This window comes from Ricinus communis, chromosome 6 (assembly GCF_019578655.1).
Source record: "Ricinus communis isolate WT05 ecotype wild-type chromosome 6, ASM1957865v1, whole genome shotgun sequence".
Lineage (NCBI taxonomy): Eukaryota > Viridiplantae > Streptophyta > Magnoliopsida > Malpighiales > Euphorbiaceae > Ricinus > Ricinus communis.
The window spans coordinates 13,722,820-13,748,930 of NC_063261.1; the positions used below are offsets into that span (position 1 = coordinate 13,722,820).

Below are 26,111 nucleotides of genomic sequence, written 5' to 3' on the forward strand. Positions count from 1 at the left end.
ACAGTACAAGAATAAGACGAGGTGGCTTAAACTCTGCCTCGTCACTAGTAACAGAACAAGTATTTCCTACCCTGTTTAAGTCGAGTTATGGATATATCCACATGTATGCAACGAATTATCATCTCTAACTTATAACCTTCTCAAATAATCGCTTCTTGATTATTTGACTTACTATAACAAGTTAAAAATCATCTTTTAGTTCAGCCACTACTAGGTCTGCTAGAACTCGCAAAAATTTCAACAGCACATTGATCAGAACTATACACAGCTTAACGACGAATTAAGGATGCTTGACATCAGATATATTTTAAACATAATATCACTTGTTAAGGTATCACAACTGCATATAAATATAGCACAATCGTGCTGCTTGGTAGTACATTTTATGCGTTAAATGTTATTTGGTTGTGCTCTTTTAGTGCATCTTAATCATTAAATTACATTACTGCTGCCAACCATATTGCTGGTTGCGGTTTCCGCCCATCATGTTTGAGCCACGACCAGCTCCGGAACTGCCATACGGAGCACCTTGAGGGTAGTTTGGAGCGCCAACTCCATATCCACTGCTCCCTCCACCACGAGGAGCACCAGGCATGCCACTTGAACCATAGGGTGGTGCCCGGCCCTGTGGAGGATATGGCCCACTCCCATAGCCTCCACCGCCACCGCCACCGCCACCGCGGTTGGGATGGTTATATCCTCCACTAGTTCCACTTGGAGGGTATCTGCCTGGGCCACCAGCAGGTCCACGAGGTTTCCCATAATGATGGCTAGGCCCTGCAGCAACTGGGGCCTGAGAACTATGCATCTGCTGATTAGGCCCTGACCTCATTTGCACATGTGCCTGCCCAGACTGCTGAATCGGTGGAAGGCGGCCGTGCTGTTGTGGGTGTTGTAGCTTCTGACGTTTTGCATTTTCTTCATGCTGTCTTTGTTGCTGGCGCTTTTTCTTTGTTTGAAATTCATGTGATGATTCATATTTAGGTAAACTGAATCAAAAATCACAAGAACTGATTAATAAAATAAACTAAATAACACTTGCACATACTTTTTACTATTGAATCAAAAGCACAGCCGAGAAAGAAGTAAACCAGACCTCTTGGGGTCACAAGGCAAAGGGTCAGTCCAAAAATACTCCGCATCAAGTGCATCCTTAGCAGATATCCTCTGTTTTGATAATGAAAGATGATAAAAACCCAAGGAACAGAGTTGAACATAGAGTAATGTAATGGCAGCAATACAAATTGAAGATTTGAATTTCGCATGTAGAATACCAGCTCAACATCCCGATAAAATTCTAGAGTCACTTTTTCTCCATGTCAGCTCTTTGTTTCTCTAGCTTTTATTTCATTTTTATTTTTCCCCTTGGAATTTGTTAAAACTTATCATAGATCAGAGTACAGCAAATCTTTAACCTGGATCTCAGTTTGTAGCCACGGGCTTCACACCTAACATCACTAACAGCAATCCTTGTACAAATGTTCAGCAACTTGACCCTGAGCCTTATTGAGTTGAAGGCCCTCTGTTGTGGGTTATCAACCTACTTTTTAGTACCATAGTGGGTTCTTTACAATAAAGAATTATTTCCACCAAAGAAGATTAAAGAAATAACCATCAGGAACAAATAAATCCTTTCCCCTTTTTCTTTTCTTTTTTCCAGACTCATTTATTTACTGTAATAAGTTAAAAAATGGCATCCTCACAACACTTGAAGCAACCAACTCACCAAGCCAATTTTTATCATCCAACATATGATATAAAAATCAGTGTAAATAAACTCACACGAGTCTAAGAGAGAATAATCAGAAAAATGAAAAACAGGTAATTCATGTTGAATAAAATCTTTAGGCAAAAACAACAAACTCAGAGAGAGTGGCGCGGCGCTTCTATACAAAAGCAACGAGACAATAAGGCATTCATAAGGAAAAAACTGAGAGTTGGACCCAATAACAGTTCAGTCACTACAGTTCCAAATTTTCTTTTAGGCCCTGAGGTTTGAAAAGGTGAAACATTTTAGTCCTTAAATCTGTAATCCAGTAAGAATCTGTTAAGTTAACATTTTGACTTGTCAAAAGCTGCTTTCAGATAAAAATGCAACTTGACCTCTGAACTTAACAGTGATATCAGATTTGACTGAGTCTGAGCTTTTTGACCAAATTATTATGGTCAATTATGCCCAAAATTTGACCGTTTAATATAAATTATTTGAAAAAAATTTTATTGTTATATCAAATATATGCTTTTTATTGGTTTTCAAAGTTTAGTAGATAACATGCTACATAAATTAAATTGGATAGTATGAAGTTGGGCCTAATTGGAAAGCAAATAAAAGTTAAGTGCTAATTTGGCTGAAAATTTAAAACTGAACCAAATTGAACATCGACGTGAAGTTCAAGGCCCAAGCTGCTTTTATAATAAAACTATCTAGGGAAATCCTTTCTTCCCAATTGTGGTCAACAAATAAATTAGTTAAAAGTGAAAATAGAGTAAAGGAAAAAATGCAGTCTGAATTCAAATATAATTTCTGAACTGATACTAGGAAGTTAGGAATGTAATAGTTAACAGAAAATGAAAATAATAATATGGCTAAATAAAAAAGAAATATGACTCAATGCCTTTGGCAATTGCTACTTGATCACAAGAACACAGGTCTGCGTGGTTACACGCCCAACAAATCTTAAGATTATTTTTTACGAGGTGTAGCATGCTCTAGTACTAATTAATGTGCCATAGCAGTAAAAGACTCACCTAATCACACCTTTGGACCAGGTCAGACTAGCTAATACAGATTTGTTTCAAACAATTAATCCGACTTCTAATAGAACTGCTTCTTAAGAAAATTATGCTCATGAATTATTCAATATTCTGCCCATCATACACATCAAGGAACCCAAAAAAAGAAAAAGAAAAACTAAACTTTAAACTGACACTTTCATGTAACTCTAATTTAATGGCATACCAATATAAACAGAATGTTTAACTGACCCTTTCATGAAACTCTAATGTAATTGGCATACCAATATAAACAGAATGTTTAAGAAATTTATGCTTCAGATCATGAAAATAAAACAAAATGAAATTATCATGTTTCATACCTGAGAGGGATCAAGAGTTAGCATTTTCTCCAATAATTCCAAAGCATGACGGTCAAAACTGTGAGAAAAAGAGTGGGAGAAACACTGAGATAAAAGGCATAGAAATCAATAAATCTCATGCGGAAGTCAAATTTGCAAACCATATAATTCTAGCATAAATGAGGTTAAGTTTTACAACTTACCCCCTGAAAAGATCCCTGAGACGTCTCTTCATTGGCCTATTTGGTTTAAAATTGTTATACCAGGGCATCTTGGAAACCCCAGGCCAGTTAACCTCATCTGGGGCTCCACACAACTCGAAAATCTTATTGATTTGTTCTGGCTACAGTAGCACAAGAGGAGTATTAAAATGGTATCATGTACGAAAATTGCTGATGCAAGAATTACTAAATGGGAACTCCAAATATATATTTCCCTCTCAATATATTATTCTTTAATGTCAATAAGAAAACAACTTTAACAAAAGAAATCTGAAGAATATGCCACAATCCATGAGGCACAGACATGGAAACAGGACTGGCAATTATTTATATGAATAAATGGCAATTTTTTTTTCAAATCACCTCATATACTATAATCAGTGGAATAAATAAACTCAGAATCCTCCAGCTTATACCTCAGAACTATAACATTTAATCCATATTTACTGTATTTAGTATAGAGAAAACCCTCTTTTAGTATTTAAATATTTGGAATAACTTTGTTAAAATGGACTAAAAATTATTTTTGTTAACGGATAATATTTACTCCTTCAATCCATGAAAGGGATGGAATAGTAAACTAGCTAGTGTTGTACTAGGTTCATGGGGTTACAGGAGAAACATTGAACTTTTACTATCATAACCACCACCACCACCACCACAGCCCTAAAAACCACCACTGATGAGCCTCTGCACCGTCATCAAAACTACAATAAAGTATAATGTATATAACCTGATACATAAATGAGATTGAATACACAAAAACTCCCCACCATTTAATAAAACTCATTTAACATTTTAACTTAATACCACTACATTGAAGATGTTTGCGGAAGACCATGACCACAAAGATTCAGCAAACTACTTTATAGTAGTATATGGCAGTCCAGGTTGAAAATCATGTCTATGTCAATAATCAGCTTATACGTATATAGGCTTATTATTTGTCAAACTTATGCAAATTAGCTCTGATGTATCATGTTTGAGTCAGGTGCATTTTTATCACAATACACCATTCCTCTTATATCTATCTAGATGTGATCATTTTGCTGGCAAGAGTACATAGATCGGACAGACTAGACAGCCCTCAAATATTTTTTCCCTTTAGCTTTCTTCTTTTCTTTTTTAGAAAAAGAAAAAGAAAACTAATAATCAAAATTCCTTTATCAGTTCTCTCAGATGTATATACTAACAGCCAATCAGACATATACTTGTTGGTTTCTTCACATTTCTTAAGGGTACAAGGAATTTAGGTGTCTTAGGTCCAAGATTTCCTGTCCACCAACTCTGGTAGGAACTTTTACCTCTATATGATCAGAGCTGCCAAGGGGGAGAGCTACCCCTCATTTTATGGTCCAATGTAACTCAGATTTTGCCTCTCAATAAATTAAAAACATTAACAGCTAAATTTAACAATAATTCTTCATTTATGAGTTATCATATGGAACAATCAACAGCAGCTAATTTACTTACCTCATCTTTTCCAGGAAAAATTGGCTTTCCATACAGAAGTTCAGCAAAAATACAGCCGACAGACCACATGTCAACAGCTGGACCGTACTTTGTTGTGCCCAGCAGCAACTCTGGAGGTCTGCACCGAAAAAGAAAAAATGACGCTGATTCATGTTAACTGTTCTCATGCTTCTTTCCCTTAGTTTTTCTAGGAAAAGAAATGGTGCATCTTATTTAAAAGAAAGGAAGTTCAACTAATCAAATCCCCACTCCCCATTAAGGGTATAACGTTTACCTGTACCATAAAGTAATAACACGATTTGTAAGATTTGCATTATGCTCATTCGAGAATGAGCGGGCAAGTCCAAAATCTGCAAGCTTTAGATTGCCCTCATTGTCTATAAGAAGATTAGAGCCTGCAGTAAAAACACAATTCAATTTTAGTACATGGGGAAAAAGGATTGAATACTAGATTACTAGTTTTCTTTATAACCTTTAATATCACGATGAAGTACTTGGTTTACATGACAATAGTGAAGACCAGTCAAAAGCTGCCTCATATAGCACTTCAAGAAAAAGCAGAGAGTCAGATAAAAATAAAAAAATAAAAAGCAACTGAAACTTTTAAGTATCTTACACTTCATCTGAGCATAGTACCTTAATCTGAGGAACTGAAAATTTCATCCCAGGGCGGTCAGCAAGACCTGTCAAGTCATGGTCCATGTACTCAAAGACCATGTATATTCCGCCTTTATACTTGTTACCATCTGCAATCCCACAATTAATCATCAGAAATCATCACTCTCAAACAAGACAACCATTCACACAGAAAAGAAAAATACAAATATATTTACACAAAAAAGAAAAACAAAACAATTTAGGAATTTACATATATATCATGTGCAAGTACATGCCATCATGCAGATAACATATACTGTGATAATCAACAGGAGCACATGCAACATAGTGTATACTTGCCTGGCTTCCCCTGCTCATCCTTCTCAGACCCTAAGAAAATTCCAGAGAAAAATTAGAAATACAAAATAATTAACACCTTTATAAATGCAATGAATGAAAAGATACACCACAAAAACGAGATATAGAAAAGTTTCACGAGCATTACCAGGAGAAGTCACAATTTCTTTCAACTTAATCACATTTTCATGATGTAGCTTCTTCAAAATTTTGATTTCACGAATTGCTGTTATAGGAAACTGCATAAAGTACAATGGATTATTTTAATAAACATCTAACAATCCAATTTATCTTCTAAAAAAATCCACACATACATATAACGTTAGCGAGATCAAAGCACAAGAAGTACCCCTTCTCTTTCGTTGTCCATTCTAATTTTCTTCAAAGCAACAATTTCATTCGTCTTTATTTCCCTCGCCATATAAACTTGACTGCAATTAAAAAAAAAGGGCATAGCAGATAAGCACTAATTAAATTTGGGCCCTGCACACACTAAACTATAATATAAAAAGCTCAAGGAAATATTTTTCTAAAGCTTCTACATTGCATAAAGAATTATTAAATTCAAGCTAGAGTAACAATGAGCTGTGTTATAGTGGCACACAATCAAAATAAAGATAAAAACAACAGCCGGCGTGATTGATAAATAAACAAATTAATCATAAGGAAAAACAATTGGAATCATTATGATCGCAGGAAATTGAAAACGCAAATCTAGCAGATAACCAAGTTGTCAACTAAAGCACATTAGGGGATTATTATATAATGTAAAGATTTTGAAATTAAGATAATCAATTATGAAATTGAAGCAGACGACGGAGAAAAGAACAGAAATTTAAAACGTGAAACACACCCATAAGTGCCTTCACCAATCTGCTCTAATTTATCGAAACAATCGACACTTCTTGAACCCCATACTGATGACTCGTTGATGTTGAGTTGACCATAGGCAGCCATTGCCATTCTTCTTCTTCTTCCACTTCTTCTTATTCTTCTTCCTTCTTCTCTTTCAAATACAGCAAAACCCTAATTTTATTAGAGGCAAAGATTTTTTTTTTTTTTTAAATAAGAAGGGGCAAAGAATTGATGTTGAGTGAAATAGTGTGTTTGGATGTTACAAGTAGGATGGGAAGAAAAAGGGGCAAGTCATAAATGAATAGAAGAAGAAAATTGATGGTTTTAATGTTTTCTTTATTTACTTTTTTGTTGTAAGAATATAAAATTGTGACTCTTAATTCATATAATTTATTTCCCTGTGTGCGGGTAGGGCTTTCTCGCAAGTTATTTAGAACTTGGATTGATAAAAAAGCTCGTCTAAGGTTATTCATTAATTTAAATAAGTCAAATTCGAATTCAATTTCGAATTTGATAATTTTATCGAGCTAAGTTCAAGTTTGACTAAGTTTAGTTTGTTAGCTCGCAATTTTATTTGTTCATTGATTCGCAAATAAGCTCGTGAGTTTAAGTTCGAGCTCGATTCGCTTATAAAGCTCGCAAACAAGCTCTCAATTTAATTCATTTATAGAATTAGTGAACAAGCTCGTTTATAAGCTCGACAAACATACTTGTGAGCAAGCCCATGTTAGACTCAAGCTCGAGTTCATGATAATAATAATAATAATGTTTATAAGCGCAAGCGAGCTCGAGTTCATGATAATAATAATTATTATTATTATTATTATCATGAACTCGAGCTTGAGTCTAATATGGGCTTGCTCACAAGTATGTTTGTCGAGCTTATAAATAAAATATTAAAAATAAGAGATTTAATTATTAATTAAATCATGAATTTTACATTTTTTAACAATTTTATCTAATTGTTTTAAAATTTTAAAATTAGTACCGATATTCTCAAATTATTTTCAAAAACACTTTTCAATAACAATTTTTGAAATTTAATAATGAAAAAAATGATATTGTAAGTCAATTGTTTTACTAACATAAAAAGTACTGAGTTAATAAAAAATTTATTATATTTAGATATAAAATATGTGAAAGAATGCATATATATGAGATTTTTAATGGTCATATTATTAAGTCTAAAATAATCTATTTTTGCTTATTTATAATTGTTATTCTTTTAATAAGTATAATCGACTTTCCACATCATATTTATTACCTTAAAACTTTAAAAATTGTTATCGAAAAGTATTTTTGAAAACAAATTAAAAGAACAAATATTTTTTAAAAATCTTAAAATAATTAGATAAAATTGTTAAAAAGTTTAAAGTTTAAGATTTAAATTGTAATTAGACTAAAATAAAAATAATGATATTAATAATATTATTATATTTATTACTACTATTAGTGAGAACTATAACAAAATAATGAATAATAAACAAATATATTTCATAACAATTTAATAAGTTGAGTATTTTAAAATTAGATAAAATAAAGTTAATCTATTATTACAACTTTTAATCTATTTATGAACTATTGTAAATTATAAAATTAAATTAAATTCTTACAACAGTAAGTACATTCTAAATACATCCTCTAATTATAATGAAAGAATTATTTATTATTAAAATCTTAATTAGTATATAATAAGTTATGATTAATCAAGCACTAGCGTGAAAAAAGTTAAACATTGTACCTAAATGAATATACTCAATGGTATTATCATTATTATAAGACCTTATATATATATATATATATATATATATATATATATATATATATATATATATATCTTAACCTTAACACAAATTATTCTCTTTTCAATCTTATGCTCTTCGGTTCTTAGATACAATCCAAATCATTGAGTTAATAGGGTAAAGTGTTGTTGGACTATATGATTTCTTTAAAATAATCTTAACTTAATTAAAAATTTAGATTGAATTTATATTTATATTTATAAATAATAATCAAATTAAAAATTAAGCTAACATTAATTAAGATTATAATTTATATAATTTATATCTATGTGCATGATCTTGTGCTCGCAAATCAACTTATGGATTCCGACAACAATCCCTTGGCTTCATCAACAATTATTGAATTAACTATTATATTTCCATTTATATCCACCTTTTTTTTTTACAAAAATTTCACTTAATTCATAAAACACATTTTTCCCTCTCAATTTTGATGTTAATTTCTAGGATTCTTTTCAAAAATAGGAACGAATCTAAGAAAGAGGAGAGGAGATTCAATACAATTTGTACATAAATCCCAGAGGAGAGGAGATTCAATACAATTTGTACATAAATCCCACTTGGTTGAGGAAGATAATGTTAATTTAGATCAAAAACCATTTAATGAAGGTCTTACAATACAACTAAAAGTAAAAAAAAAAATATGTTTATTTGTGTCAAAAATAGATTAGGACTTTATGTGCTCTTCACTCAAAAAATTAGATGTATATTTGCACATTTTTCTTATAAGTTAATATATTATTGTGAAAAACTTTTAGCTATTTTATCATATCGTACTTGTTGCGTGTAATTTTACACATGTTCTTGAGTTGAATTTTAATGACTTTTGAATAAATAGTTATATTAATTAGGAAGAATTTAGGTTTAATTAGGAGCTTATTTAAGTTATATTATTATTCTAATATTTTTTTTGGTTTATTTAGGAATTTATATTTGATTTTAATAAGTTTTTTCTTTTTAATAGGAAAGCTGAGAAAGAGATCATAAACGATAATAAAAAGCTATGTCATTACTTAACACAAGGGTGTTTATGCCCATGTTGCACTTTGGAAGAAGAATCAGGAAGCATGGCTTGACACATGGCTGTGCTAGAAGCCATGACTACCTTTAGATTTTGAATAGTATGACGCACGGGTATCACATAGACGTGCTTCAAACCATGATTGCTTCTACCTGAATCAAAAAAATTGTAAAAACACAGCATGGGATCACACATGGGTGTGTGCCAAGGTGTTGTAAGGTGAAGGGCGTGACATGGCCATGTGCTAAGCCGTGTTGAATAAAAGAGAGTCTTCTATTATATAAAACTGAGAAATTCATAGCAAAATAGGATTTCCTTTGAATCTTGGTTCTAAAAGGGGGGACAAATAGTTATTTTGAGGAGAAACCCGTCAGAGAAATAACTTCTAAAGACATATTCAAGGAGATCAAGAAGATTTGCAAGAAGATTCAAGAGTTTGAATCAATTAGTTCTTTTTCTTCTTTGATTTCTTTAATTATGTTTTTATGTGTTACCACAATCATATGTGGCTAGACTCTTCGTAGGATTTGAATTATGTAACTAGTCTATTATTTATTCAGATCTTTATTTCCTTTCAATGAATTAATTTTCAGTCAATTTTATGAGTTGCTTTTACTAGTTCTTGTATTTGATTTTAGGCCTGACTAATTACATGTATTTAGGTAAATTAAAGAAGATGAAAGTTGCATAATTTATCAGCTCATAGACTTGTAAGACTTAGGAACTTCGATCATAAAAGTATATGAATCCTTCGGGGAATAATAAATTACTAAGGAACTTAATGAACCCTAGTTAATTGACGTGACCATAGTTAACTTTGATATTCTTAAATGAGCTTGAAATAGACTTAAAGTAATTTGAATAATTTACCCTTGATTAAATTAATGATTTGATTTGTGAAAAGATCTTGTAATCCGTACAATAGTCAATGAAACAAATCTAGACTTTAGTTTTAATTATTAGATTTTCAAAAAAAATTATTACTAGCTTTAAGTTTCTTTTCTTATTATTGATTTATTCAATTACAATTATTCAATTTTGTTAGATTGTGGAAATACAATTAGAGCTGGTACTTGGTATTAATTTTCTCATGGTAACAATACTCATACTCATTCTATACTACTTGTTGCAATCCATGCACTTGTGGAATTTGCTAATAATACTTCAAACATTTTATATTTTAATTTTTTTTATATTTTATAAATATTAATCATTAAAACGCAAGTGCCACTAAAAAAATCTATTCTAATGAACTCAAGTGATTTGTTTATATCTTTTTTTTAAGTTAACACAAACTTATAATTCATTTAATATGGTATTCTTATAATTTTTTTATGCATTGTTGGTCTTTACTTTTATCATTCCTGTTGTTTTAGTAATTTTTTGTACATGTTTTGCTATATTTTTAGACATTGATGTTGATTATTTTTGCTGCAAACTTGAGTTTTTTTATTTTATTTTGCTATATTTGATACTCTCATCATTCCTTGCTATATTTTTGGATATTATTGTTGATTAATATAATTATTGAAAATGCTTAATGAGTCCGAGTCAAAGTTCGAAGCTCGAGCTCGAGTTGTGCTTAACGAATCTCAAAATAGGCTTAACAAGCTCGAACTTGAGTTCTTCTCATTATGCAACCACTTAACAAATCAAATTAGAACTGACCTTGAGCTATACATTGAACCTAGCTAGTTACAAACCAAACTTGAACCATTCGCGAACCTAATAATTTTCAAATGAGTCGAGCTCGAGCTCCATTATAAAAGCTCAAATCAAGCTCAAGCCTCTATAAAAATTAAACGAATCGAGCCCTAAACTTGTTGATGTTTAGCTCAACTTTGCTCGATTATGACCCTACACATGCATAAGAAATTCTTAGGTAACTCAAATCACTTTATGAGAATGTCAACATATGCAGGAGGTTCTTTCTTAATATAAACATGCATTGGGTGAGGCTATAAATCTCTAGAAATCTTCTCTATTTTTTAGTAAAAATATTAGAGGGGTGACTAAATTCGACATTCAAGTGCAGGTGGGCATAACTCAGGATAAGAAGTTTTTTTGTAGAAATAAAAGAGAAATATTTTCATACACCAAGAAGAAAGTTTGGAGGAGTAATAATGACTAGAATAAGAAGTTTTTTTTGCAGACAAGCAATGAAAGTTTACTGAAGAAGGTGGCACAGTAGTTCCTAACTATGCTATGTTTGTTTTCCTTCTTTCTCTAGAGTTATGTGTTGAACTGGAACAAATTCTAAACTCTTATTGGTGGGTTACAATTTTTGGTGCAAGAAAGGATATTATGTGGAAGGGATGAGATCGTATATGTCTTCCTAAGAGTCGGGGTGGTACGATTTTAAGAAACTCTATGATGTTAATCTTGCTTATTTGGAAAACAATATTGGAACTTTATAGTGAATCCCAGTCCCCTTGTTTCAAGATTGTTTAAGGCCAACTACTTTCTAAAAGTAAGTATTTTAGAGGCTTCCCTTGGTTACAATATGAGATTCACATGGTGAAGTATTTTTACTTCATAATTTGTTATGCAAGATAATCATCATTTTTTAATTGGAAGGGGTAACTCAGTTTAAGTTTTTAGAAATTCTTAGCTCGATGTTAAGAATCCATATGTCATGTCTAATGTATTACAAGGTATGGAGGATATTACAATTGATCAGCTGATGGCGAGTGATTCGAGGCAGTGGGATATTGGTATGGTTACAGATATCCTTACTAGCGCATAGATCAAGAAATAATTAAACGAATCTCGATTAGCATAAGACATATGGATGACAGATGTATATGGCAGCATGATGCTAAAGGAATCTACTCAGTTAAGAGTTGCTATAAGGAGCCTAATAAAGAATTTGTTATCAAGAATATCTAGGGCTAATGTTACGAGATACATACTATGTATAGGTATACAAATTGTTCTATATACGGTATAGTTGGGGAATACAATACCAAAGGATAGAAGTGTGACTCTATATATTTGTTGCTTGGTTTTCATTATAGGTTTAGGGGAAATAGAATTTTTCTCAACATGGTATCAGAGCCAGGTGAGCGGCGCAACAGAAGCGTGGTGGACTCTTAATCCACAGGTCACGGGATCGATCCAAAGGAAATACAGTTTATTTCGGGGTCCAAGAAAATTTATTTTTTTCGAGACGCGTAGTTGGGGACACTCCAAACCTTAAGTCTTCTTTTTTCCTTTCTGCGATTTTGGGGATATGGCCGACGGCGGTGACAAATCTTCCTCCAGTCGTGCCATTGGAAGTGATAGGAAGATCGATGTCTTCTTCTTAGGCTCTTCGGACAATCTTGGTAATCTCATTACTCCGATTTAGTTGAATAGAGACAAGTATGACGAATGGGCGAGGGTTGTACGCACAGCTTTGCGAGCGAAGCACAAGTTCGGGTTCTTGGATGCAGTGTCGACAAGCCAGCAAAAAATGATGCCAAACTGGATGACTAGTATACTGTGCACTCGATGCTGGTGGCTTAACTTATGAACACGATCGAGCCTTCGATTCTGACGATGCTTTCGTTCTATGAATTTGCTCGTGAGTTGTGGATTGCTTTATAGAGGCGATTTTGTGTAGTTAATGGCACCCGTATCTGTCAACTGAAGACGTCTTTGGCTGAGTGCAAGCAAGGAAAAACGGAATCGGTAACTTCATACTTTGGGAGGCTGAGTAAAATCTTTGACGAGTTGTTGATGTATGTGGTTGCCTCGGTGTACGTGCAATGGGTGCACTTGTGGCGGTTGCAGGTGTCGTCTGGCCACCCAATATCAGACCCTCTTACGAGAGGATCAGCTTCAGTGGTTCCTTGTTGGTTTAGATAGTGCATATGCTTCGGTGCGGTCTCAAATTTTGAATCATGATCCTCTACCTTCTGTGGACCGTGCATACCAAATTGTGGCTCAAGAAGAACGTTTGCATGGTGGTCACAAGGATGATCGTGAGACGGTCATGGCTTTTAGGGTTCAATCTGACCATAGAGGTAAACTAAAATTTACTACTCATCCCAAAAATTTTGTGCTAATTGCAATCGCGATGGACATGATGAAAGCACGTGTTTTCAAATTCATGGATTTCCGGATTAGTGGGGGAATCGACCTCGTGGTGGCCGCAGGCTTGGTCGTGGAGGCAGAGGAGGACGTGGTGTCATGGTGGGGAGAGGGCGAGGAGGCATGGCTGCCAGGGCAAACAAAGCTACTGCTAGCACCTCGACACAACAGCAACAGACCCAGGGACACCCGTCTAGCACCGCGAAGCAAGCTGGATTGTCGAACATAACTCCGGAACAATGGCAAAATATTCTTAATTTTCTCAATCTGTCGACACCCAAGGATCGACTCTCTGGTGAGTATTCTTGGAGTTTTGATACAGGGGCAACGCACCATGTAATCAGGAGATTAGATTGGATGATCAATGTGTAGAAAATTAGTTGTTGTCGTGTAAGCTTGCTAGATGGTAGTAGTTCACAAGCTACTCATGAAGGGAGTGTGGTGTTACCAGAGATTCTCAAAATTAACAATGTGTTGTTTGTTCCCAGATTTGATTGTAATCTAATTTCTGTTACACAGTTGTTGGGTCAAAAGAATTGTATTGTTCAAATAACTAACACATTGTGCGTTGTACAAGATCGAACCTCGAGGCGGTTGATTGAAGTGGGTGAACGTGAAGATGGACTTTTCTTTTTCCGGGGTGAGCTCGGATTCTAGCTCTTTGTTGTGGAAGCTCAATGGAGTTGTGGCACCAGCGTTTGGGACATCCGTCAGAGACTATGCTTAAGAAGGTTCCTAATATGAGTCTATATAGTAGGTTGAATAAAGATGGTTGTGATGTCTGTTATCATGCAAAGTAGCCTAGAAAGAGTTTTTCAATTAGTAATAGTAGAGCTGGTAGACTTTTTAAACTCGTACATTGTGATTTGTGGGGACCATATAGGACTCCGTCCTCTTGTGGGGCAAATTATTTTTTGACTATTTTTTATGACTATTCGAGTGCAGTTTGAGTTTATTTGTTATTTAATAAATTAGAAGTTGAATTCTAATTTATGAATTTTGTGGCCTTGGTAGAATGACAGTTTGATCAGAAAATCAAACGAGTTCGTAGTGATAATAGAACCGAGTTTAACTGTCTGAAAAATTACTTTGTGAAGAATGGCAGGATTTCTGAGATGTCATGTGTGGGTACCTCGCAACAGAATGGTAGGGTAGAATGTAAACATAAACATATCTTAAGTGTAGCACGTGCTTTACGTTTCCAGGGACACTTGCCGATGAAATTTTAGGGGGGAATGTGTGATGGTGGTATGTCATTTAATTAATCGTACGCCTTCTAGTGTACTTGATTTTAAAACTCCGTATGAATGTTTGTTTGGGAAGGAACTTGATTTAAGTGCAATACGAGTGATGGGATGTTTGTGTTATGCTCATAATCAAAAATCAAAAAGGGACAAATTTGAGAGTAGGAGTCGTAGACGCATCTTTCTGGGTTATCCGTTTGCCAAAAAGGATGGTTGTTGTATGATTTAGAAAAAATAGAGTTACTTATTTCACATTATGTTGATTTCTATAAACATGTCATTCCTTTGGCTGGGAGCAGTATGGACCGGGATTCTCAAACCGTAAGAAGTGATGCGAGCTTGCATTGTGATGAGCTTGATGAAGCAGTGGACAGTGAGGATAATGTGAGTATTGGTAGGGTAGTTCATGATGAGCCTGCTGGTAGCAGTGCGGAGATGGGAACAGCAGGAGGTGGTGTAACGGGAGGCGAAGCAGATGAGATTAGTGTGCTACCGGCTTTTGGCAGTGATAATACCGGTCTTGAGGAGGTGGAGGTTCGTACAGATGAAATTGGTACAGAGGTGGAAATGGTAAAGGGAAACGAGTTAAGATTCTAAATTCTTGTTACCAAGGTTTTGTTACAGATATAATTATGAAAAAGAAAAGTCTGTCTGAACAATCGCTCCCTTCGTCGACCACCTCAGGTACTCCTTATCCTATTTCGCATTTAGTATCTTGTGAACGTTTTTCAAATAATTACAAGAAATTTGTAGCGGCTGTGAGTGTAGGCACACCACCTAAAACATTTAGAGAAGTAGTGAAACATGAAGGTTGGAGACAAGCTATGGCAGAGGAAATTAGAGTATTAGAAGATCAAGAAACATGGTTGCTGCAAGAGTTATCTCCTGGGAAGAAAGCTCTAGGTAGTTAATGGATATATACGGAGAAACGAGATGCATATAGAAATTTAGTAAGATTAAAGGCAAGGCTTGTGGTTTTCGGAAACCATGAGGTAGAGGGTATTGACTATACCGAGACTTTTGCCCCTGTGGCAAAAATGGTGACAGTACGGACATTTCTGGCAGTTGCAGTGATCAAGAGTTGGGAAATACATCAGATGGATGTTCACAACACCTTTCTACATGGTGATCTGGAAGAGGAAGTTTACATGAGGATACCTCCGTGCTTTGAAAAAAGTGACAACAAGAATATGGTGTGTAGAATAAAGAAGTCGTTGTATGGATTAGAGTAGGCGCCTAGATGTTGGTTTGCTAAACTAACATTGGCACTAAAGAGTTATGGCTTTAAACAGTCTTATTCATACTACTCTTTGTTTACGATGACTAAGGGAAAAATCCAGATCAATGTTCTTGTGTATGTGGATGATATGATAATTGCAGGAAATGATAAAGTGGCATTAGCAGTGTTCAAGGATTATCTTAGGAAGTGCTTTAAAATGAAGGATTTGGGCCCTTTGAGATATTTTCTTGGGTTGGAGGTAGCACGGAATAAGGAAGGTATTTTTATGTGTCAACGAAAGTATGCATTGGATATTATATCTGAGTCGGGTCTGTTGGGGTCAAAGCCAGCAGAATTTCCTATGGAGTCTAATCACAGATTGTCATTAGCCAGTGGGAAACTGCTCGGTAATGCAAGGCGATACAGGCGGTTGGCGGGTGACTTATTTATCTCGGCATGACTAGGCCGGATTTAGCGTACTCTGTTCACATTCTGTCTCGGTTTCTACAGGATCCACGAGAAGAACATTGGGAAGCTGCTTTGAAAGTTGTCCGTTATTTGAAGAAGAACCCGGGGCAAGGTGTATTGTTGAGGGCAGATAGTGAGCTGAGTTTGAAAAGATGGTGTGACTCTGATTGGGCTAGTTGCCCGGTGTCCCGCAGATCACTGAGTGGATGGTTTGTGTTGCTCGGTCATTCTCCAATCTCCTGGAAAACCAAGAAGCAACACACTGTGTCTCGATCATCGGCAAAGACAGAATATCGTTCAATGACATCTATTACGTGTGAATTAAAATGGTTAAAGCAACTACTGGGAGATTTAGGAGTACAGCATAAGAAGGGAATGAGACTCTATTGTGACAGTCAGTCGGCTTTGTATATTGCTCACAATTCAGTTTTTCATGAGCGCACTAAACACATAGAAGCCGATTTCCACTTTGTTAGAGATGCAATTTTAGAGGGCTTGATTGATTCATCATATGTTTCTACGAAGGTTCAGTTAGCGAACATATTCACGAAAGTCTTGGGAAAGTCAAAGTTCGAATTTTTGTTGGCTAAGTTGGGCCTCCGAGATTTGCACTCTCCAACTTGAGGGGGAGTGTTACGAGATACATACTATGTATAGGTATACAAATTGTTCTGTATACGGTATAGTTGGGGAATACAATATCAAAGGTAGAAATGTAACAAAGGGTAGAAGTATGGCTCTATATATTTGTTGCTTGGTTTTCATTGTAGGCTTAGGGGAAATAGAATTCTTCTCAACAGCTAGCTTCAATATGGAATAAATTTTGGAAGATAAAAGCTTCTCTTAAGGTTAAGAATATGATGCGGAGAGTAGCTACTGGGTGTCTAACAATGATCGATGTGCTGCAGAGTCGTAAAATTTATGTTAATCCTCTTTGTCGAAGGGCTAGTGAATCAATTATGCATGTTCTTGTGGATTTCCAATTTGTTATTAGTTGCTGGCAACTGTCACGTATTACCCTTCCATCCAATTTTGGTCTTAGTTATTATGACTGGTGTGTAGCGTTTTTGGATCAGTTTTCTCCTGATGATTGTGCTACTGTTATGGTCATTTGTTGGGCTATTTGGAAAGCTCAAAATGACCTTTTCTGGAATGGAAAATCTTATTTAGCTCACCAAGTTTTCAATTTTGCTGGTTCGTTTGGTTTTGCTTAGCAACAAGCTTAATGTAGACAGGGCCTTTCTGTTATTGCTAGCAAGTTTTTTGATTCTAGGCATGGCTCACTCTATTGGTATAGACCAAAGTCCGCTTTCTCAGAATAAACGTTAATGTTGCCTTGTTCAGATAAGTGGGTAGAACTAGTTTTGGTATGGCTGTAAGGGACTGTACTAGTGCGTTTATTGTTGCTAAGTTTATTTGAAGATAAAACTGCAGAAGCAATGGGAGTTCATGAGGCTCTGAGTTGTGTCAAGACAACTGGTTGGAGAGCTATTATAATTGAAAATGATACTCTGTTTGTCTTTCAAGTGTTGTAATGGAAGGACAATGACGTTTTTGACTTTGGTTTAGTGATTGATGATTGTATTCATTTGATGTCATACACTGAAAATGTTGAATTGTCTTTTGTGAGAAATTCAGTGAATCATGTAGCTCATCATCTTGAAAGAGCTAGTGATTTTTTGACAGATTCCATAATTTGGGTGGACTTGCCCCCAAGTTTTATTTCTGATGTACTTATTGTTGATTTACTCTATTAATGAATTCCATTTCACTTCAATAGTAAAAATAATGTACCTTCCATATATGTATTATATTTATATTGATTGATTTGTAATGATATATTAATTATGCACCAACCTATTAATGTAAATACAATATATAATAATCTACCACATGACATAATTGAACCGGATGCTGAGTATTAATGCTCAAACCATATGGTTTCTAAACTATATCCTTTTAAAAAAAAAAAATTGATAATTGATTACTTCTATGTCTAAACCAAACCCTTTAGTATTTATGTGTTGGTTTGTACTTTTACAATTAGATTTCGTACCCTTTGTTCTTGGGAATAATCTAATTTTATTTTTATTATCTTTTGTAGCTAGTTATAGTACTTTGTAGTTTGGAAAGATAAGGAGTTAGAGTAAATTAAGGAAAAATATAAATAAAAATATAGGCAAAGTATGAGAGATACACTTTTCAATTGTTAGGTTAAAAATTTGATTTTAACCTCCTTATTTGAAAATCAACTAAAGGGAGTTATGCTAAAAGCTCAAAAAATCATTTGAAATATTTAATTTTAATATTGTCTATCCGAATGTCACTATTTAAATAAATTTTTGTTTTACAGTTATTCTATCTTTGAGTCAATCTAGATATTCCCTTGGCTAAAGAGCAAATATCTGAGGAGAGTCCGAAGTTGCATTTCATTTAACTCATCAATATATGACCAACTCAAATTTATTAGATTTCTCCTTTTAAAAAAATTATTTAGTTTCAGTCAAGAGGCTTTTATGAAAAAAGATCTCATAAAGAATCTCGAGATTGAATATGAATATCTATATGCATGTATATATAGATTGACGACCCAATTAATCCAATTGATTTGAGACCCACAATAAGAATTTAGGTTATTCTACACAATGTAAGATTTTAATATTTTTTATTAGATTTATGGAAGATCAATTCATCCAACCATATTGAAGAGATCTAGTTAAAATAACATGTTGCTTCCATGTACATCGACTCTAAGAGTTTAAGGGTTTTTAGTGAGATCTACAAGTTTTTTAGCCCATATAAACCTTTTTACATTAGTTAAAAAAGCATATAAGCTCCAGATGCTTAAATGTTTGTGTATGTTGAGCTCTGGTTTAATCTAATTTCTTGTGTTTTTTCAAGTCTTATCCTTATTCTATTTGAATTATAAAATTACATTTGATTCCAAATAAATTTATAATTTAAATGAGATAGATATACTAAAATTCATAAATTCTTTTAATTTCAATATCCATAATGCTAAAAAGCATATGAACTATACACGCTTAAATATTTATATATATTAAGCTCTATTTTTATATAATTTCTTATATCTTTTTTTAGTTTTATCCTCTTACTAATAAAATTATATCTTCTTATAAAAAATAATTATTCTATTCAAATTATAAAAAGTATAGTTCATTTTATTCAATATTTTTATGGAGTATAAAAAATACTTAACGAAAATCTTTGTTTATTCCCTTTCTTAATAACGAATAATAATGAAAGGAGTTTTTTCTTTTTCTTTTCGGAGGAGCACATATCAAATGATGGTAATGTAAGAAAGACGATGTGGCCTTTTATTATTATTAAAATTATTAATACTAAAAGAGCTTTTATCTATCCTTATGAATAAGATAATTTATCGAAAAGATTGAGATATAGAACCATCTAATTTGATTCGTCTTAAATAGTCATAAGATGATCATTTTAAGGTGATCTTTTTGTCGACCGATGCTCCTCTTACACTCGGAGTTTATGAAGGATAAGAACTAACTATGTAGCATCTACATCGAGGATTTAAGTATTGTATATGTCATTAGTCTCATCTTTTATAGGAGCTACCCATAATAATGAACTTGCAAAATATGTAGTACTATTTGTATTTAATAAGTAATTTTGACTCTGAATTTAGATAAACTAGTAATTTATCCTTGCGTTACACAACGTTGTTATTATTTTAATTATAAATAATAATATAAATTAAGATTGTAGATAAATCCTAATAAAAATGTCAATATCTTATCATTATTTATGATATTCTTAAATAAATTGAATATATTTATATGCTTTTCTTCAAAAAAATTAATGTTTTAAAATTTTATTAGTTAAATAATATAAAAATTAATTTAAACATATTTATTAATTAATTTCAGTATTATATAGATTAATACTATAAATATAATTGTTAGAGCATCTCCAATGCACCTTTTATATATGTCAAACTCTTTATTTTAAAGAGTAATATCATAAAATAACACTCAAATACACATCTTTCTTGTTTAAATATAAAGTAGATAGTCGATTTGGCTCTCTACGTACGGGGAGTCAGATTCCATTATCTATTCTATATCTAATAAACACACTATAAATGTCACGACCCCACCCGTGGGCCCATGACCGGCACTAGGGAATGGGTAGGCTTAAGGCCACCGAAACCCGTAGTAAGCCTGACACTCACTGATTTAAACAAATCTCATCTCAAATTAATATTAATAAAGCCACAAATTATCTTAAATGCTACATTTTACATAAATACTTCGGTCTGCCAGAAAAACTAGGCGAGACCCGAAGCTCAGAAAAATTTACAACTGATACATTTACTATTACTACTGCGGAGAATCTAAGATTTACCATTTTACATACCAAATCAAATACTTCACCCGATGATGAAGGAGTCGGGTTACTGAATAAGAGTCGCGAGAGAACTAACAGTCACGAATCTGAAAAACAATAAATGGAGACTGTCAGTCTCGAGAGTGAGTTAAAATCAAATAATCTAGAGACTATTGCTTCTTCTCAAAAAAACATAGATTATTCAAATCAGTATATCAAACCATACTATAATTATACCCTACTATTTTCTTCACATAAAAATATTAATCATTCGAATCAAAATATCAACCATGCACGTAAATACAATCCATATTATAATCATACCATAATAAATAAATAAATGAATAATAAAAATATATTTTTACTTTTTACGGGACGAGTGGCTCGGTAGAACCCTAAACCCCAAAATCTAACAGCCATTTTGGCTCTCTTAATCCAATAAGACTGGCGCCCAGAGAGCAAGCTCGATCAGGGTCCTTACCTCCAGCCTGAACACTTAATTTCCAAATAAGCCGGCGCCCAGAGAGCATTGCTCGATCAGGGACCTTAACTCCCAGAATCAATCGAACTCGTAGAGCAATGCTCGATCAGGCAAACAAATCCATAATAACCTTATGTCCATAATCATTACCCGATGTAACCCATCGGAAGCATGTTCTACAAGCCACATTTCCCAATTCGCAATCACCACATTTAATAAATATTATTGTCTAATTAAATCATTCAACCATATCAAAATAACGATTATCAATTTAGAGTAAGACTTCAGGCAACTCATAAGGAAAACTGATTATATTTGGTATTATCATAACATTACTATAATAACACTTATATTACCTTTAATAATTAGTAATTCAGTGAAATTATTTACGTTGCGAAACTAATAACCATATTAAGCATGAACTTTCAAAATAGCATATTAAAATCAAACTTAGCAATAGCGCAATGATTAAATGACTTTAACTCACAGGATTGGCGACCTCCTAGCTCAGCTTAGGTGTCTCGGTAGGAGCGAGCCGAACAGACAGATCATCTAATCACGGAAAACAATTTATCAAAACGATGAAACAATTACAATAGATCCTAGGTCTAGATTCCTAGGATTGACTGACTAAGAATCTCGACTCGGGAGAATTCTACCGAAAATCCGGCAGAACCTCCCCTACAACACGAACATTACCCCCCGTAAAAACGGGTCCAGGACCTGCCAGAAAAACACTCCAAATACTTACAATTAAAACAACGGGAGTCGGGTCCCCAAACTTCACTATTTCCCGACTCCGCCACATAGCACAAAACACAAGGCAACCCATGACAATTATTTTGACCCACAAATACCATCAAATACACCATATAAACCAAAAGACACAATTAAACTAAGAATTTCTAAAAAATGACGGGCTAAAGAAAATTACCGAGACGCTCGATCGCCGGCCGACTACCACCACGGAGTCCGATCGACGATCCGAACACACCATCGGACTCACAACGACGCTACCGATGACGATCCCCGCCCGATTTTCCGATCCGACACTCGATCGTCCGGAGAGATTTACGGACGATCTCGACCGTCGATTTGCAAACGAAGCCCGATCGCCACGAAATCGGTGCCATCGCGAAGCAGGAGAGTCGGGATATGTCCTCCGATCGTCCCTCCTCCGGCCGGATCTCGGAAAAGCCAAAAACGCCGACCGCCACCATTTTCTCTCTCCACCGTGAATCTCCGATTCCGGCCACCATCGCCGACACTGCCGCTAAAACAAAGCCGAGGGCCGAGAGAGTCGATCGGCACCAAAATCGTGACCACGCCGGAACGCGCAGAAGCTTCGCCATCTTCTGCCCGACGCCTGCACGGCCACCAAGACACTCCGGCCGCCCGACGACGCACGCCACCGCGAACTCCTCCTTCTCTCTCTCTCTCTTCCTCTCTTCCTCCTTTCTTCTTCCCCGACTTCTTTCCTTTCAATATCGACATTTGACCCCTGAACTTTTCCTTATTACAATTTGGTCCCTCAACTTTCTTAATTACTTACAATTCCATCCTGCATAATTCCAATTTGACCCCTAAACTTCTTTTTAGCCTTTCAATTAAGCCCTTAACTATTTAATTGGGCCAAAACCGAATTATTGAAAATACACAATTAAATTAAATAATCAATTTTTCCAAAATTCTTTTATAAACACATCCTTTATAATTTCTATCATAATTTTCCAATATATAATTTTACTTATATAAATATGCATTTGGAAAAATTTGAATAACCAAAATATAATCATTTTAAATTAAACCCAATAATAATGAGGCTAAAATTAACTTAAATAAAAACTCATTATTAAATATATAAAAATTCCGGGTGTTACATTCTCCCCCCCTTAAAAAAAAATTCGACCTCGAATTTTAAAAGAAAAGGGACTACACTCTAAGACTGAAACTAATTAGGAACCTCTCATCTCCAACCCGGCTTCTCGGAAACTTTCCTCGGCAGAAACTAAACTAAACCACAAGACTCATCAATAAAACCCTTAAATAAAACTGGCGAACCTGAAAATCCGCGATCCTCACTTACTACTCCTCGAAAACCAAATCTTCACTTGCTTCCACACACTAAGGGTCCAACACGAGCAAGATCGAAAATACACTTCCTCAGCTCAGACTTACAAACAACTGGATTTAACCTCAAAAAAAACATTACTAATACTTGGCGGCAAGTCCAACTTACATGCCACCTCACCAACCTGCCGACAAAACCAAGGGTTTCCACACAAGAAGGGTCAATTCTGATCTTGCCAAAAATCCACATCACATCATCCTCGACATAACATCCATCTGATCGCATCAACCGACACAACCATGCCATCCTGACACAAGATTCCTCTTTGACTAAAATCCAAAAGCGTCCTATATTATCTAACATGGGGCCTACAGCTCCACATACTCACTCTCTCAGCAACTCAACTCGTCATCCAGAGAATTCTCAAGCTAACACTATTTACTTTGAAAAAATTTACTTATTTATTTACTTTATAATCATCACTGATAAAAGCTTTATTATCTTGGAAAAATACTTTTATAAAATCGTAAAATCTCTAGCCATTTTTCTTTATATAAAATTCTACAATATCGCGCACCAGGGTGATGATGCCCCTATCACCAAGGGTTGCAATGCACAATGTATGATGCATGCCCTAAAATGAATTTATGTATGCCTAACAGTGAAATGCCATATGCATTCTTACGGGATCAAGCATATTGTATTTTAAAACACTTGTTCTACTTAAAAAAAATAAACAATGTTCGCTTAAGTTTCTCTGGATTTCCGAGCATCCGAAAACACTCCTGCCACCTTTCTTAAGCTTCTTACAACCACAAAACTCAACCATAACAGCCGACATCCGCTCGACTTCCCAAGCACTACTTTCGGCGCTACTCAAAAAGACGATGCCTGATGCGATGACGAGGCGGTCCATGACACGACTGCAACCACGCTCTACACTAAAACTGACTGCGGTGCCCACCATCGAAACCACAATCAAAGCTTCTAAAGGCGGACTGCACTAATCACTTGAAGAAACAGCACGAGTCTATCGCGCTTCGGATCTTCCCAACGCTACAAAGCTCATTCTCAGCACAGCACCAAGGACAAGCTTACAAGAAAGGAAAGACTGACTCCCTAACAGAGAAGGCTGAGACACTAGAGTCAATGAAAACAACAAGACAAACTTGATCCTAACTCCGCAGTACCAGGAAAAATCTTAACTTAGGTCGAAGGAAATCTAAACCTAAGCTCTGACACCAACTTTGTCACGACCCCACCCGTGGGCCCGTGACCCATGACTAGGAATGGGTAGGCTTAAGGCCACCGAAACCCGTAGTAAGCCCCGACACTCACCGGATTTAAACAAATCTCATCTCAAATTAATATTAATAAAGCCACAAATTATCTTAAATGCTACATTTTACATAAATACTTCGGTCTGCCAGAAAAACTAGGCGAGACCCGAAGCTCAGAAAAATTTACAACTGATACATTTACTATTACTACTGCGGAGAATCTAAGATTTACCATTTTACATACCAAATCAAATACTTCACCCGATGATGAAGGAGTTCTGAATAAGAGTCGCGAGAGAACTAACAACACGAATCCGAAAACAATAAATGGAGACTCGGTCTAGAGTGAGTTAAAATCAAATAATCTAGAGACTATTGCTTCTTCTCAAAAAAACATAGATTATTCAAATCAGTATATCAAACCATACTATAATTATACCCTACTATTTTCTTCACATAAAAATATTAATCATTCGAATCAAAATATCAACCATGCACGTAAATACAATCCATATTATAATCATACCATAATAAATAAATAAATGAATAATAAAAATATATTTTTACTTTTTACGGGACGAGTGGCTCGGTAGAACCCTAAACCCCAAAATCTAACAGCCATTTTGGCTCTCTTAATCCAATAAGATCGGAGCCAGAGAGCAAGCTCGATCAGGTCCTTACCTCCGACTGAACACTTAATTTCCAAATAAGCCGCTACCAGAGAGCATTGCTCGATCGGGGACCTTAACTCCTAATCAATCGAACTCGACCCCGGAGAGCAATGCTCGATCGGGGCAAACAAATCCATAATAACCTTATGTCCATAATCATTACCGGTGCGCACGCGGTCCTGATGTAACCCATCAGGCGGCATGTTCTACAAGCCACATTTCCCAATTCGCAATCACCACATTTAATAAATATTATTGTCTAATTAAATCATTCAACCATATCAAAATAACGATTATCAATTTAGAGTAAGACTTCAGGCAACTCATAAGGAAAACTGATTATATTTGGTATTATCATAACATTACTATAATAACACTTATATTACCTTTAATAATTAGTAATTCAGTTGAAATTATTTACGCTATGGAAACTAATAACCATATTAAGCATGAACTTTCAAAATAGCATATTAAAATCAAACTTAGCAATAGCGCAATGATTAAATGACTTTAACTCACAGGATTGGCGACCTCCTAGCTCAGCTTAGGTGTCTCGGTAGGAGCGAGCCGAACAGACAGATCATCTAATCACGGAAAACAATTTATCAAAACGATGAAACAATTACAATAGATCCTAGGTCTAGATTCCTAGGATTGACTGACTAAGAATCTCGACTCGGGAGAATTCTACCGAAAATCCGGCAGAACCTCCCCTACAACACGAACATTACCCCCCGTAAAAACGGGTCCAGGACCTGCCAGAAAAACACTCCAAATACTTACAATTAAAACAACGGGAGTCGGGTCCCCAAACTTCACTATTTCCCGA

The 26,111-nt window shown here is 34.8% G+C and overlaps 1 protein-coding gene across 1 annotated transcript; it reads right to left on the reverse strand.

Moving 5' to 3' along the window:
* Window positions 1-269: 269 nt before the first annotated feature.
* On the reverse strand, window positions 270-6,938 carry LOC8259292 (cyclin-dependent kinase C-2). Its single transcript, XM_002517743.2, has 12 exons — window positions 6,576-6,938; window positions 6,072-6,153; window positions 5,871-5,961; window positions 5,726-5,755; window positions 5,405-5,514; window positions 5,241-5,313; window positions 5,043-5,163; window positions 4,769-4,886; window positions 3,278-3,417; window positions 3,096-3,153; window positions 1,097-1,167; window positions 270-989 (listed from the first exon to the last, which is right to left on the reverse strand). Exons 1-12 carry the CDS (start codon window positions 6,683-6,685, stop codon window positions 443-445), a joined length of 1,551 nt encoding a protein of 516 aa, XP_002517789.1. The 5' UTR covers window positions 6,686-6,938; the 3' UTR covers window positions 270-442.
* Between the last annotated feature and the right edge of the window lie 19,173 nt (window positions 6,939-26,111).

Bases quoted from the DNA above. Each gene is read 5' to 3' on its own strand.
- LOC8259292 (XM_002517743.2), bottom strand. From the start codon at position 6,685: ATGGCAATGGCTGCCTATGGTCAACTCAACATCAACGAGTCATCAGTA. The intron at 6,154-6,575 runs GTGTGTTTCACG...TTTTAATTGCAG, and splicing joins ATTGGTGAAGGCACTTATGG to TCAAGTTTATATGGCGAGGG. The intron at 3,154-3,277 runs GTAAGTTGTAAA...TTTTTCTCACAG, and splicing joins CTCAGGGATCTTTTCAGGGG to TTTTGACCGTCATGCTTTGG.